At 39.9% G+C, this 15,817-nt stretch overlaps 1 protein-coding gene across 5 annotated transcripts in view; it reads right to left on the bottom strand.

Moving 5' to 3' along the window:
- Window positions 1-15,817, bottom strand: part of nap1l4b (nucleosome assembly protein 1-like 4b) — a 121,651-nt gene that overhangs the window by 74,697 nt on the left and 31,137 nt on the right. For all 5 annotated transcript variants that reach the window (XM_072592062.1, XM_072592061.1, XM_072592063.1 and 2 more), the window contains exon 4: window positions 7,526-7,625. In XM_072592062.1, the coding sequence (XP_072448163.1) occupies window positions 7,526-7,625 (100 nt within the window). The remainder of the gene's footprint in view (window positions 1-7,525; window positions 7,626-15,817) is intronic.

The raw sequence follows: 15,817 nt of genomic DNA, 5'->3' as shown, positions 1-15,817 counted from the left end.
CCCACAACCTCAATTTAAATACTGAAGAGGCTAAATTACCTACTTCCTGAAACATGACTATAGTGACATTACAACTTCCACATTGTAACTGAGTTCCTTTACACCATTGTTATGTTTTGCAATTCAAACTGCTCTCGTGATCAAGCTAAAAATGAAAAGTAATGGCACATTTCATAGAAAATTTCTGAATTATTTTCCACATCCCCACCTTAGCTCGAACTAACTCAATACAAGATTTTAAAAAGTAGAATGCTTGCGGCAATCAAAATCCCTTATTCTAACTAAGTGTTAACCACAACTCAAAATGGACTATCCACCTAACTATTTCACTTCAGCTTGCCGGATTACTAATGTGGAAATTTCACTAAATTCACGCATCACCAGCGCAAAACTTGCATTTTGTATTCAAAAATCTGTTAGGAAACCCTAGCAGCTAAACTTCATAAACACATTTAATGAACAATTAACCCTACATGTGCTGGACAGCAGCATAATGAAAATAAAGTGCAACACTGGATACTGAAAACACAATTGTATAAAATTCATTGCTCGATTGTAAATAAGGTTTCAACAACAGTTTTTGCCTTTCACAGAGGGGGCGATTCATGGTGGTATATGATTTCATGGACATACTTAGCCTTCTATAAACTCATCCAAAAGGATCATTCTTTGCAGGAGTTTAATCAATGGAGAGAGTCAGGCCATTTTTCTTCGATCACATCATGGATAACCTTGATCCAATCTGCAGCAAATATGCTCTTTCTAACATTGCAGGGGGCAGCAGAAATGAAATTGTGGAATCATTGTTTGGTCCCATCACTTTTGTCTAGAGCTTTTCAAAATATTTGCAGCACCCTCACTGTAAATCACATATCCCCAACCCCTTTTGGCTTATAACAACTAATAGGGACCAGGCGTTGGCCTCAACCACACTGGTCTGCTAGATTCAATACATGACTTAACATTTATTCTTGATATGTACAGGTCTACTTACTGGAATAGAAATCAGGAAAGTTATTAATAAGGAGATAGTTCATAACATCTTTAACTAACGATCTTCAAAAAATACAATCGGAAGAAAATGCATGCTGATACACAAGATCATGTCAGAACAGATGGTCAAGTTTGATTTCAGAGAGTAAGGGTAAGAAGACTGGGAATTGAAAAGAAACTTCCAGGCTCTAAACCTGTAGGTCATGAAAATATGGCTGCCAAGGTTGATAAGTCCTCATGGGAGGAAGAATTAGTGGAAGGGTTCTGCAAAAGGGGAGCATTCAGTGGGTAGGGAAGGGTGGAATCAGTTAAGTATTGTGCGCTAATATCTGTAGAAAGTTTATAGAAACAGAGAGGCAAGGTCTTAGAAGGAAACAAGAAGTTTTCAGGTAGAAGGGCATTTTTGCTAATGTAGGTCTAACTGAAGCTTATGGAGGATGGGAAATATTCAAGACTGTAATGAAATTATAGAGTCTGCAGGAGAGGGAGGGCTGTGCGGACGAAACGTTGGGTAGGGAGGTTCGCAGCTGCAGAAGAGGGAAATAGGTGGACGGGAAAAGGGAAAGAACATGAGCAGGGAAAGAGAAAGGACGGGGCGGAGGAGGAAGGACATAAGGGAAGGAAGGGGTGGGAGAAGGTGGGTGAGGGTAGAACAGTGTGTGACAGAATAGGGGATTGTAACAATGAACAGTAGGACAGTCAGCAAGAGAACAAAAGAAAAAGGAGAGGGGGAGAGGAATGCGGGCGGAGGATGGGAGAAGACCTACAACCAGAAAGTTAGTTTCTTCATTTTTTTTCCCCCAATCATTTAAATGGCTGAATGCAGCAAGCCTAATGAGACATTAGGATGTTCCATAAACATCCAGTATAAATGCAAAAGTTTACAAGTGTGTGAATATATAATAGACAGAATAAAACTATTGGAGAAACTCAGCAGGCCTGGCAACATCTTTAGAGATAAATCAAGAGATAATACTACCCACAGGATTTGAAACATTAACTGTTTTCTCTCTATAAATGCTGCCAGACTTGCTGAATTTTACCAACAATCTGTTTGTTTCAGATCTCCAGCATTTTCAGTTGTTTATTTCAAAATAAACATGTGCCTCGAAATGAAGTCAGTGATTCCATCTAGCTTAAGTTTTATCGGTAAATTTGTTTCTTTGCTTTAGCATGAGATTTCCGGAAACGTATTGTCATGACAATTAAGTACAGAATAATATTAATCTTGGTTTGTCAGTTTTAAATGACAGAAATCATTAACACTCAGTACTGAACAGGATTATTTCTATTATGTTACTCGACATCATTCTGGAGATTGAGTGTTGCAGGCAAGACAAAAGTATTAATACAGCATTTATTTTGTCCTACCCTGATTGCCCACATTGTGTATTTCAACAATAGTGTGCATTGTTCACTTAATAACCATTAACCCAGATTAGTATGTACACAAGATCATATTTACACTTATGGGTAGTGAGTGAACTTTTACAGTGAGCTTGAAAAAAGCATCTAAAACAGATAATATTTAGAACTGCAATAGTGGCACTTTGATTCTGGGTTTGGGATGAATTTACACAATCTTTCAGCTTCACTAAACCCACCACTGTATTTTGTCACACGAAAGCACAAAACAATATACATGAAACGTGTCATTTTTCCTAGGGTCGATCAGGAATTAGTTGAATATAGAGCAATCATTAGATTCATTTTTCAAATTATGTGACTGCCTTTATAGACAATTTACAATATAAATCTTTTTTTGCACCCTCACTCTCCGGAGCCACCAGCACAAAGTAATGTGGAGTTTTTCCTAACATTTAAGCCTAAACACCACTAAACCTGCTAACCAATCATTCATCTCTTTGCTGATTCTATGTCTTGGCGTCCACATTGGGGTCACATTTCCATATTTATCTACACAACGGATAATTTCCATCATTCCATAGATTCTTTGTGCATGCTCTCAAAGCCTTAGCCTCTCTGCACACTACCCTCTAGGTGGCTGCCGCTGTGAAGTGGTCAGTGTCCAGCTCCTCTGCAAAAGTACATTCCACAAAAAAGTCTGGAGAGGGATGCAGCAGGTTTTGTCGAAGTACGTCCTATATAGCAACCTAATACAGGATGTGATGCTCCAAGGACTGCTCCCACAGACAGCATCAACTCTGGCTGGAGCATTATCAATTCACTGAAAACTCTTATGGACTGACCTGAAATTTGCTGGTCTTTGAGTCTGAAAAGTTGTCCCAAGTGTTGCAGATTGGCACATGGATGGACTAATTGTTGGGGCAGCCATTGCAGAGACGCAATGCAGAAATGCTGCTGCTGAACCATTTTGCTGCAGCACACAGTTGGGCTGGAAACTATAAATCCTCTTTGACTTTATGCTTAACATTCAATTTAGATTGTGAATATCAAGAATATTAAAATTGAACTGAGGCAACTCAGTGTGGAACATGGCACATTAAACATTTATTTTTATTGCACTAATTTTCATTTAATTGCTTTTCTCTTATGTTCCTGTATGTTGTGCATACAGCCTATGGTGTTAATATTAACTATTGTAACATTACTAAGTGACAAAGTGCAACATGGTGTACAGAATTAAATTGAGAATTACAATAAATACAAAATTCAAATCAAAATACAGTCCTAGAGATATACAGCAACTCGCCCATGCTGACCAGATACCTTAAATAAATTTAGTCCCATTTGCCAGCATTTGGTCCATATCCCTCTAAACCCTTCTTATTTATATATCCATCCTGATGCCTTTTAAATGTTGCAATTGTATCAGCCTCCATCACTTCCGCTGGTAGCTCATTCAATACACACATCCTGTGTGAAAACGTCACCCCTTAGATCCATTTTAAAATTATTCCCTGCTCACCTTAAACCTTCACCCTCTGGTTTTGAACTATCCTCCTCCCCACCCTTTTCTGAACCCTTTCAAGTTTCACAATATCCTTCCAATAGCAGGGAGACCAGAACTGAACACAGTATTCCAAAAGTGGCCTAACCAATGTCCTGTACAGCCAAAACATGACCTCTCAACTCATATACTCAATGCACTGACCAATAAAGGTAAGCATAACAAATGCCTTCTTCGGTATCCTATCTACCTGCGACTCCACTTTCAAAGAACCATGAACTTGCACTCCAAGGTCTCTGTTCAGCAACACTCCACAGGACCTGCCCTGATTTGCCTTTCCAAAATGCAGCACCTCACATTTATCTAAATTAAACTTTATCTGCCACTCCTTGGCCCATTGGTCCATTTGATCAAGGTCCCGCTGTACTCTGGAGATAATCTTCTTCACTAGGAAAAAGTGAGGACTGCAGATCAGCTGGAGATTATTCAAAAAAAATGTGGCACTGAAAAAGCACAGCAGGTCAGGCAGCATCTGAGAAGCAGGAGAATCGAAGTTTTAGGCATAAGCTCTTCATCATGAATGCGGGGTAAGGGGGTGTGCTGAAAGATAAAATAGGAGGGGGGAGGAAGGTAGCTGGGAAGGCGATAGGTAGATGCAGGTGGGGGTTGATAGTGATAGGTTGGATATACCATCTATGTTGGTGCAATCTGCAAACTTACTAACCACATCTCCCATGTTCACATCAAAAATCATTTATACAAATTGACGAAAAGCAGAGGACCTAGAACTGATCCTTGTGACATACCGCTGGTCACAGGCTTCCAGTCTGAAAAGCAGTCCTCCCCCACCACTCTCTACCTTCTACCCTGAAGGCATTTCTGTTTCCAAATAGCTAGCCCTCCCTCTATTCAATGGGCTCTAATCTTGCTCACCAGTCTACTAAAATATTTCACATAATTTTGTAACTCTTGAATAAAGTCTACTTTTGGAGAAGTCATGTTTTCAAATCAGGTGTTAATTATTTAGCACTTCTGGGGGTCCTGTCAATCTGAAAGATGCTAGCTAAATGCAATTTTCCATTCTTTATTGGAAGGCAACTTATTGCTGGACTTCAAACGTGAAACATTATGGAGAAAGCAGAAAGGAAATTTAATGATTGCCAGAGAATAAACTTCGGTCAGTGCTACAGATTATTTAGAATATGACCCATTTTCAATTGCTCTGCTCTAATGCAGAGTTACGGGTATTAATTGCTTTGATTAGCACCAGAGCAATTTTGATGTTCCAAACTGAGTTTGGTCTGATCAGTGCTCCCTAGATCTTCCAGTAAGTCATTACTAATTCCCTCTCCTACCATTCTCCAGCTGGTGACTTATCTTTGCAGACCTGCAACTCAAAGCTGCTATTGTCTCTTTTCACAGCAAAAGGTTCAAGAATGGAAATGTATTAAACAAGACTTTCAGGAAATAGGAGGGAGAGGCAACAGGAGGTTTGGCACATGATAGGTGGTAACTGGGTGGGTTAGGGAAACAAACATAGTAAGCTGGAGCGTCAGGAGCAGGAATGTGATAAAGCAACTTAGTGCTTGTCTAAAGGATTAGTTATTTAACTTTAAGTGGTATTACATGCTGCCTTTTTACAGCTCTAGTGTCTTGTCCCAAGACTGTACATTTCTTCTTGTGTATTTTAAATACTGCAGGCAAATATGCAAGAAATGCATGAAACGAGATATGGAATGCACAAGAGGAGATGTAGAATGCAGGCTCTAGAATATCTTGAGTAATTGCTTTATACAAGTCAGGCAGTTGAGATTCAATCACATTGCTGTGTGTCTGGGATTCCATATAGGCCTGATCGGGCAAGGATGGAAGACTTCCTTCATCAAAAGGACAGTGAACCAAATAAATTGTTTTTGTTACAACAATTAACAATGGTCACATGGCTGTCATTATCTTGGAGGACAATAAATGCCAGCCAAACAAATAAAAAGCCTGGGTCCAATAAAATTACAGCTTCTGCACATGAGAAAATTACCACGGACAATTGGTAAATGATAATCCTAAACATAAATCCTCAAGGGACAGCTACTGTGATGTCCCTACCTCTGATCCAGAAGTTCCACTTGGTCCAGTGGTGTGAAAAACATCTCTAAACAAGTTGATTAATAATGTCTATGATTCCTTGAAAGAAATTGAATGATAGCTCTTGACCTGAAGGCAACATTTCAATCATTGCAACACAAAGGAATCCCGCCAAAATTGAGGGCAATAAGGTTAGACTGCTCGTCAAAGTCATGACAAGCACAAAAGAAGACAGTTGTGAATGCTGATGGCCAATCAATTCAGACCTAGGCATTACCCTTAGTCGTAATAGTGGCTCAGGACATTTTTATTTTTAAATTTAGCCTATTTTTCTAAACAATTTGTTCATATGTTATTACACAGCTCTGGAGCAGAAGGGACATGAACCTGGGTCTCTCTGACCAGGGGTACAGACACTACCTCTGCACCATAAGAGGGCCCTCCTCAGGTGCCTCAGGGTAGTTCCCTAAGCCTAACAATCTTTAGCTGCTTTACCAATGATATTAAGGTTCAAAGTGCTGATGTTTGTTGATGATCGTAAAAGGTTCATACCATCCGCAATTACTCAAATGCTGAAGTAGGCCATGTCAATATACAGAAAGGCCTAGACAGCATTCAGACTGAGGCTGATATGTGGCAGTTAAGATATTGAAGATACAAGGTGTTGAAGATGCTTGTTACCTAACAAAAAAGAGAATCTAACCACATCTTAGTCAGTAGCACTTCCATCACTGAATTCCCCACCAATACCCAGAGGGTTTACAATTCAGCAGGAACTGTATTGGACTACAACAACAGAACATTCTAAGGAAATTTATGTGCCTCCTGATTCTTCAACATTTACCCACCATTTAAAACACCCAAGTCACAGAGACTGAATGCTGACTGTTTGATGGATAAGTGCAACTTCAACAGCCTCTTGATTTGCAGCCCGTGCAGCACCTGAAACATTCACTCCCCCCACTACTGATGCACACTCTCCAGGACATTAACTCACCAAGGCTCCTTTAAGCAAACCGATGACCTCTACCACCTGGGAGAAGGAGAGCAGATGTTTGGAAAACCAGTATTGACCCGCATGTTCTAGCCTGTACTGACTGTCACAGCAGCAGAATCCTGCGTGGGTGTACCTTCATTAAATGGACTGCTGCAGTTCAAGTAGCCAACTCATCACTTATTCTCAAGGGCAATCAAGGATAGGTATGCAGCAATGGCATTGCTTTCAACACATTTATCTCACAAAATTAGTAAATACAAAAGAGAAAAGTTAAGCTGCTTGCATTCTAAATTTTATATAACATGCAAATACAACTAATAGTATGATGTCTAAACATTATAATAGTCATGTGACATTGATAGTAAGTTTTTTTTTATATTAGCGAACCTCAATTCCTTTTATACCACAATAAGACTAATGTAAACAGACCCACAAGTAATGAGCACATAACTAAAATCTGGAAGGAACCAAAGCACTAAGTTACATCACAATGTTGAACTGGCTGCAAACAAAGAACATACTTCTCAATATTACAATTTCAACTTTTAAACATTGCACCATGTGTACACAAATATACTTACGTTTCAACGTAGCTGGAAGGAGTGTGTGTTACACTGTCAAGTCTTTCTTGTAAAGCTGCCAAGACTTGTGGATTCTGCATGACCTGGGCTGTCAATTTTGCTATAATACATGAGAATTCATGGGGTCAGGATCAGAACAAAGGCGTAATCAGAAGATTCAACATATGACAAAATCATAATTAGCTTCCATTTCAGTACCTTATTTGATGCAACAGGGTAGATGACCTGCAGAAATCACAGTCAAACATCATGACTTATCTTGTCCTTACCCTATTTTATCTAGTGCTTAGTTCACTGAATCTAATATAAAAACTTGCCATTAATAAATTTGTTCAATATAGAAGCCCTATGAATATATTCCAAGCCCAGTTAACATGAATACTCATCTAAGGTACTTAGAAAAATTATAGAAACTATCCAGCTCATCTACAGGTACGATCTTTTGTTTGCAATTTGCGACTAGTCGCATGAGGCCCAACACATCCATTCACCCACTCAATAAATGTCTACAAATAAAAAATTCAAGAGAAACACTCAGTCAAATTTGGGAAAGGGAAAAATAACCTGACGTGTATCGCTCCTACTCCTAAAAGGAGGGGGGATAAAAAAAAGTTCCAGAGAGATCATTGGCAAGAAATGCTATATATCTATATAGAAATTTGATAGTCGAACAAACTAAAGGCTTAATGCACAAATGGAATTAAGAAGACAAACTGACAAAGTAAAGTGTGTAAATAATGATCCCAATGCCAATATGGAAATATAGTTGCAAGGAGATTAAAACTGGGGTCTTAACTTCAGGGATGCTTGACATTTTGGAGAGAGGGGAATGATTGGAAAGGTAGTGGGGTAGTAATAAAAAGCTGAAAGAAAAGAGTTGAAAGAGGAGATCAAGACTTGGAATCCACTTGGGCACAGATTTAAAACAGCAATAGAAAGTAGACACTAGTGGTAGTGTACAGACACCCAAACAGCAGTCACTTTGCGGTAAATGCTGTTGTGGCGATGCTGCTCCTTTAACAAGGTTAGGTTGTCCTTGGCTTTTTTCTTTCCCCGAGGGTCATAATCACCAAAGTTCGGTGTGTCTGGTTTGGATGGGTGTTAGGGTTAACTTGACTATAGCTTACAGATACTGCCTCAGTCAAAAGACTTTCAAGTTTAAAAAAAAACTTGTACAATGAAAGGGGAGTGGTCAGTTCTCCCAGCTCATCATTTCTCTGGTTTTAGCAGTCTGGCTGTCCAGAGCTGCTGGTCAGTTGGAACTGTTTTTTTGGATTCACAGATAACACGGAAGGTGGTGCTCCATGCTGAATCTCCCTGCCATCTCTCTCTCTCCTGTAAAACCCTGTGTTTGATTTTACCTTTTTTGCCAAGGGGTCGTTTATGATGATTTTGCAAGTATTTGATACAGCATCAGTAAGGTGTGGTCAAGTTGGCTGGGTTTTTAAATAGTTAAGTTATTCTATATTCTGTTCTCTTGTTTGTGTTTCATTTGGTAATCTTGCATCTAAATTCTGTTTTGTTTAAAACGAAGTGGTTGGGCCAGCTGCATCATTCCTGGAATATCCACTCTACACCTGCTTAAAACTACTCGAAAAGTTAAGGTCCGGGCTACTTCCTTGAAATGTTGAGGGGTTTTGCCTGGTCCGTAACAGATTAGGGGCTTTTTGCGGAGTTGTTCTATAATTCCAAATTGGAATTAGGGTGGTTGTACTTAAAGGCGACGAGTGTAGGTGTTAGCATCTTTCATTCTGGGTGTTGATTTTAGTTGATTTAAAGTGTTTGGGTTAGCAATGGCTCTAGGTGTTTTCTGGGGTTGGAGGAAGTGACTTTGGGGACTTTACAAAAGATGAACAAGGAAAAGCCACTGGAATTGGCAGCCCAGCTAGAGATGGAGCTGCCTACTTCTGTGAGGAAAGGAGAGATAATTACAGCGAAAGCTCAGGATTTACATTTACTGTAAAACACCATCAGAATCTTTGGAGACAGCTAAAATTCAATTGAAAATGAAGCAGCTGGAGTTAGAGGCAAAAGACAAGGAAAGGGCAAAAGAAATGAAACTGTTTCAATTACGATTAAAAGCAGAGGAAAGTAAAGAAGAACAAATTGTTTTAGCAGAACAACAACAAAATGAAAGAGAGGGGAGAGAGGGGAAAGGAAGAAAGAGGGAGTTTGAACTTCAGAAATTGGCAGAGAGAGGAAAGTCAGCTTAAAAGGATGGAGATGAAGGCTGAAATATGCTTAGTAAGAAAGAGCAGAGTATTAAAACGGCAAGATTAGCAGCTGAAATGGTTAATGATTATGAACTGGTCCATAAATCAAAGTTTGGTTTCCAACATTAATCAGTGAGGAATAAATATTGGGGAAAAAAAGAAGAGATATCCTCACTTGCTAAGGGCAAGGTAGATCTGGGTGAAGATCACAAGGATAACTTACCACAAAAAAACAGTTGAAGGGAAAGAAGTTAAAAAACTCCAGTGTTTTCATTGCAATATAGTAGGCAACGTGAAATCAGTGTTGATAGGTTAGAAAAAGTGCTGGGAAGACAGATGTAGAATAATAAGATAAGCCAGTGAATTTTGCTGGAGTTGTAACGGAAAGCACAGTGGAGGCTAGAAAGCTGCATCAGAATGTCCAACTTGATTGGTTAAGGAGGAAGTGCCAGATCTTAAACCATATACTTGCAAAGGTGAAGTTTACTCACATTGTCCAAGAGCAACAGGTAAACAGGTTACAATATTAAGAGATACAGGATCCTTTTAATCTGTGTTGTTGAAAGATGAGGAGATATGTACCTCTGAAGGTCTATTGCCAGAAAAAGTGCCAGTAACGGGAATTCATGGTGAGTCAAGAAGCACTCAATTATTTAAGAGATGTTAGAGTATCCAGTGCAGAGTGCAGAAATCGTAGTAGGATTACTGGACAAACTCTCAGCTCCAGGAATACAATTTGTTCTTGCTAATGATACAGTTGGTCCACAGATAGGAGTGCTAACTGTGGTTGAAAAGCCAATGGAAACTCAGGCTACTGAACTATTAAAAGACACATATCCTGGGATTTTTCCCTATTGTGTGGTAACACGGTCACAAAATCACCAGTTGAAACAGGAGAGATCAAAGAGTACAGATAAGAAAGTTGAAGAGGGATTAGCAGAGACCCTGTTTGATCAAATGGTTGAGACAAACTAGGAAGAGGCAGATGACAAAGTAGAAATCTTTAGTTCCGATAAATTAACTGAATTATAGCAGGAAGATGAGAAACTAAATCCACTGTATCAAAAGGTATACATGGAAGACGAATCTACATGTATCCTGGTCCGCTACTATCTTTAAAATGTCTTAATGAGGAAATGGAGACTATCACATATTCAGGCAGATGAAAAATGGACAGAAGTTCATCAAGTAGTATTGTCAGTGGGGTATAGAAAAGACTGTTGCGAGTAGTGCAACAGGTTAGTGGTGTTTTTCTTACCCCTAAATAAAATACAAAATCATTTTTTCTGGCCTGGACTGCACAAGGACATAGCTGAATTTTGCCATACTTGTCATTTATGTCAGGAAATTGGAAAACTACAGGCAGTAAGAAAACCCACACTTAATACCTATTGTGCATTTGAGGAACCTTTTACAAGAGTCTTAATTGATTGCGTAAAACAAAGTGGAAATCAGCATTTGTTAACAGTAATGGATATGTCCACTAGATGTCCAGAAGCAATTCCATTATGCAAAATCACAACTAAAAAGGACGGTAGAGGAGTTACTCAAATTTTTCACTAGATGTGAACTACCCACAAAGATAGAATCAGATCAAAGGTCAAACTTTACATCAAAATTATTTAAGTTATGGACAGCTTAGGAATAAAACAATTCAAATCTACTGCATACCATCCAGAATTGCAGGGAGCACTAGAAAGAAGGCAAACATTAAAAGCCATGTTGAGGGCATATAGTCCAGACTATACAGATGATTAGGACAATGGAATTCCATTTATACTTTTTGCCAGAGATGCACCAAATGAATCAACCAAATTCAGTCCATTTGAATTAATTTTTGGGCATGAAGTGAGAGGACCATTAAAAATGATTAAAGAGAAATTGGTAAGTCAGAATTCAGAGACCACATATTTGGATTATGTGTCAAATTTTAGGGAATGACTAAATAGAGCTGGGGAGTTGGCTAGACGTTTAAAAGTATCACAACATAAAATGAAATGGGAAACTAACAAGAAATCAATAACTCATGATTTTGCTATCAGGGATAATGGGTTAGTGCTCCTTCCGGTGATAGGTGAACCTTTAAAAGCAAGGTTTAAAGGACCTAATCAAGTTGAAAGAGGGTCGAGTGAGGTGAATTATTTGCTAAGGGCTCCAGATGGAAAGAAATCTCTGTGTCATGCGAATATGTTCAAAAGGACTTTGACAGGGAAGGAAAGCAAAAAGAAACTGTGTCAATGGTTACAATACCGATTGAAGAACCAAGTTCAAGAGGATTCTGAATTGAACATTCCTCAAATTAAACAGGACAATGAAGAAGTTGTCAAAAATTGGGATAAATTGAGATACCTTCCACAGGAAATACAAAATGACCTGAAAGAGTTATTGCTACTGCATGAAGAGATATGTGAAAATAAGCTGGGAAGTACTAACCTTATTACGCATGATGTAGATACAGGAATTGTTGTTCTGATTAAGCAACATCCTAATAAGCTTAACTCTCTAAAGCTGGCACAGGTTCAAAAAGGAGATTGAACGTATGCTCCAAGACGACATAATTGCAATAAGTTACAGTGACTGGAGCTCACCCATGGTAATGGTGCCAAATCCAGATGGCACGCAACAGTTGTGTGGACTATTGCAAAGTCAATGCAGTTACAAAGAATGTGTTGAAAAGATGCGACAAGCAACTTATATTTCTAAGTTGGACTTGCTCAGAGGATACTGGCAGGTACCTTGGGCCGAAAGAACAAAGACTATTTGGGCTTTCGTAATGCCAAATGGACTATATTCATATAGAGTAGAGTGTGGTGTTGGAAAAGCACAGCAGGTCAGGCAGCATCCGAGGAGCAGGAAAAATCGACGTTTCAGGCCCTTCATCAGGAATGAGGCTGGGAGCCTCCGTGGAGGATAAATAGGAGGAGGGGTGGGGCTGAGGGTAAGGTAGCTGACAGTGCAACAGGTGGATGGAGGTGGGGGTAAAGGTAATAAGTTGGAGGGGAAGGTGGAACAGATAGGTGGGAAAGAAGATGGACAAATGGGACATGTCATGAGGGCAGTGCAGAACATCTCCGGGACACCTGCACCAACCAATTCCACGACCCCGTGTCCGAATACCAACTCCCCATCCCACTCCGCTGAGGACATACATCCTGGGCCTCCTCCATCGCCACTCCCTTACCACCAGACACCTGGAGGAAGAACGCCTCATCTCCTGCCTCAAGACCCTCCAACCCCCATGATATCAATACGGACTTCACCAGTTCCCTCAATTTCCCCTCCCCCCACCTTATCCCAGTTCCAACCTTCTAGCTCAGCACTGCCCTTATGACCTGTCCATCTTCCTTCCCACCTATCTGCTCCCTCTCCCCATTACCTTTACCCCCACCTCCATTCACCTATTGTACACTCAGCTACCTTCTGCTCTCCCCTCCCCATCCCCACCTCACCTATTTATCTCTCCAACCCAGAGGTTCCCAGTCTTATTCCTGATGAAGGACTTTTGCCAGAAACATTGATTTTCATGCTCCTTGGATGCTGCCTGACCTGCTGCGCTTTTCCAGCACCACACTCTACTCTAATCTCCAGCATCTGCAGTCCTCACTTGCACCTATATCCATTTACAGACATGCCATTTGGTATGAAAATGCACAAGCCACAATTTAGGGACTAACCAACGAGGTGATTTCCTGATGACCCAATTGTATTGTCTATATAGATGACCTGGTGGTTTTTAAGTCACACATGGAAGGTACATTTGCAACATTTATTAGAATCATTCAGTAGATTTTTTGAAGCAAGCTTAAATGATAAACCTGGCTAAAAGTGAACTTGCCAAAGCCCAAGTCACCTTCCTGGGTCATGCTATTGTATATGGATGCATGTCCCCATTTAATGCAAAAACAAAGGTAATTGGGGAATTCCCCATACCATTGACCATTCCTGAGATTGAGTGGACTTTATCGGAAATTCGCACTAAATTTTAGCGGTATGACTGCTCACTCACTGATTTATTAAAGAAAGGCAAGGTTCAGTGGACAGCGGACTGTCAGAGACAATTGACAGCCTGAAAGCTGTGTTAACCACTGCCCTTGTGTTAGCCAAACCTAATGAAAGAAAGCCATTCAAGATGGCTATTGATAAGAGTGATGTGCTCTTGCAGGAAGTCAACGAGAAACCAAACACCTATTGGGTAATTCCCCAAGAAACTGAACTTTCATCAGCAGAAATAATCGACAGTTGAGAAGGACACTTTAAGCTTGGTGTTGGCGTTACAACATTTTAATGTTTATGTTCTCAGTAACGTACCCAAGACAATCCTCACTGGTCATAAGCATGGAGGTTTTTGGAAAAATTTAAAGGATAGAAATCCCAGACTATTTAGATGGAGCTTGTTGTTACAGCCATTCAATTTGAAAATTGCATACGTGTAAACATGAATGTTGACGCATTTCGGGACTTGGATGAGAAACAGAGGTATTCAGTGGTAGGAGTAAACAATCTGAAACAGCCTCACAAAAAGTTAAGCCATAAGAGACCACAGTGTTGACAGTTGTGTATTGGCATGGTTAGAAAATTAGCTAATGGGAGGAAACAATGAGAGGAATGAGTTTCTTTTACAGTTTGGCAACCTGTGATCAGTGAGGTTCCACAAAGACAATTGTTTAATATATATTGCATTGTAAAGAAAGAGAAGTAGTGAATATACACTACCCAAGTTGGCAGACGGCTAAAACATAGATGGAAAACAGAGGCATATAAATAGTTTAGAGATATTAATAGGTTAAGCAAGTGCACACAAAGTTGACAAATAGAGTATAATATGGGAGAACGCTAAATTACTTATTTTTGAAGTAAGAACTAAAGGGTCGAGTGTATTTGTGCACAAAACAGAGCTAACATACAGATGCAGCAAGTAATCAGGAAGACTAATGAAATGCTGGCCCTTATTTCAAGGAAGTTGGGAGTACAAGAGTAGGGAAATCTTACTGCAACTGTACAAGATGCTGGTGAGATCACATCTGCAGTACTGTAAGCAGCTTTGGTCATCTTTTCTTAAATAAGACATCATTTCAATGGAGGTAGTTCACAGAAGATTAATTAACATGATCCCTGGTATGGAGGGATTATGACCAAAGATTAAACAGATCAGGACTCATCGGAGTTTGGAAGAAAGAAAGATGACCTCATTGAAACACATGGAATCCTTAAGGAGCTTGACAGGCTAAATTCTGAGAGGATGTCCCCCAAGAGTCTCAGATCAAAGGGCAAAGTCACAGAATAAAAGAAGTACCAATTTAAGACTGAGGGTAGTAGGAATTGCTTCTCTCACAGGGGTGAGTGTCATTGCAACTCCTTGCCAAAGAGAGCTGTGGTGGCAGAGCCCTCGAGTGTATTTCAGGCGAAGATAAATAGATTCTCGATCAGCAGGAGAATCTACGGTTATAGGAAAAAGACAGGAAAGTGGATGGGAGGAATTTTGGATTAACCATGATCCTACTGAATAGCACAGCAGGCTTGAGGATTCAGATCGCCTATTTCTATTTCTTATGGCCTTCTCATCCTGACTTGGAAAGATCACCATCCCTTCGGTGTCACTGTCCAAAATCCTCAGACTCTCCCCACCAGTATTGTGGGTCAAAGCAGCACCTCACTGCCACCTTTTCACAGCCAGCTAAGGATGGGCAATAAATGCTGGCCCAGCCACCAATGCCAACTTCCCAAGAAAGAAAAAAAAAAGGTAGAGCACCTAATGCTTCACCAATTTTTCTTGCCAGTGACATCATCCACATGCAGGACCCCAGGCAACATTGCTCTGCATGCTTGTGCATTGGAGCATAGATTTGAAAGTCAAAATTTTGGTCTAAAAGATCTAAAAATCACTGAACAGAAAAATATGCACTCCCATCTGTTCAATACTCACATGCAACATTGTCTGATATCTCAGGGTTCTTTCAAACCTATTTAATTTAATTATGCTATCCCACATGGATATAGTGTAATCCCTTAAACATTTTCAAGGTATCAAACCTCCCTGAAGTATACACAGCTCTTGAGAAGAAATCCCAATACTCCCAAC

This window comes from Chiloscyllium punctatum, chromosome 22, assembly GCF_047496795.1.
Source record: "Chiloscyllium punctatum isolate Juve2018m chromosome 22, sChiPun1.3, whole genome shotgun sequence".
Classification (NCBI taxonomy): domain Eukaryota; kingdom Metazoa; phylum Chordata; class Chondrichthyes; order Orectolobiformes; family Hemiscylliidae; genus Chiloscyllium; species Chiloscyllium punctatum.
The sequence above is the reverse complement of the archived record's forward strand: the minus strand, read 5'-3'. Positions and strand labels throughout refer to the sequence as shown.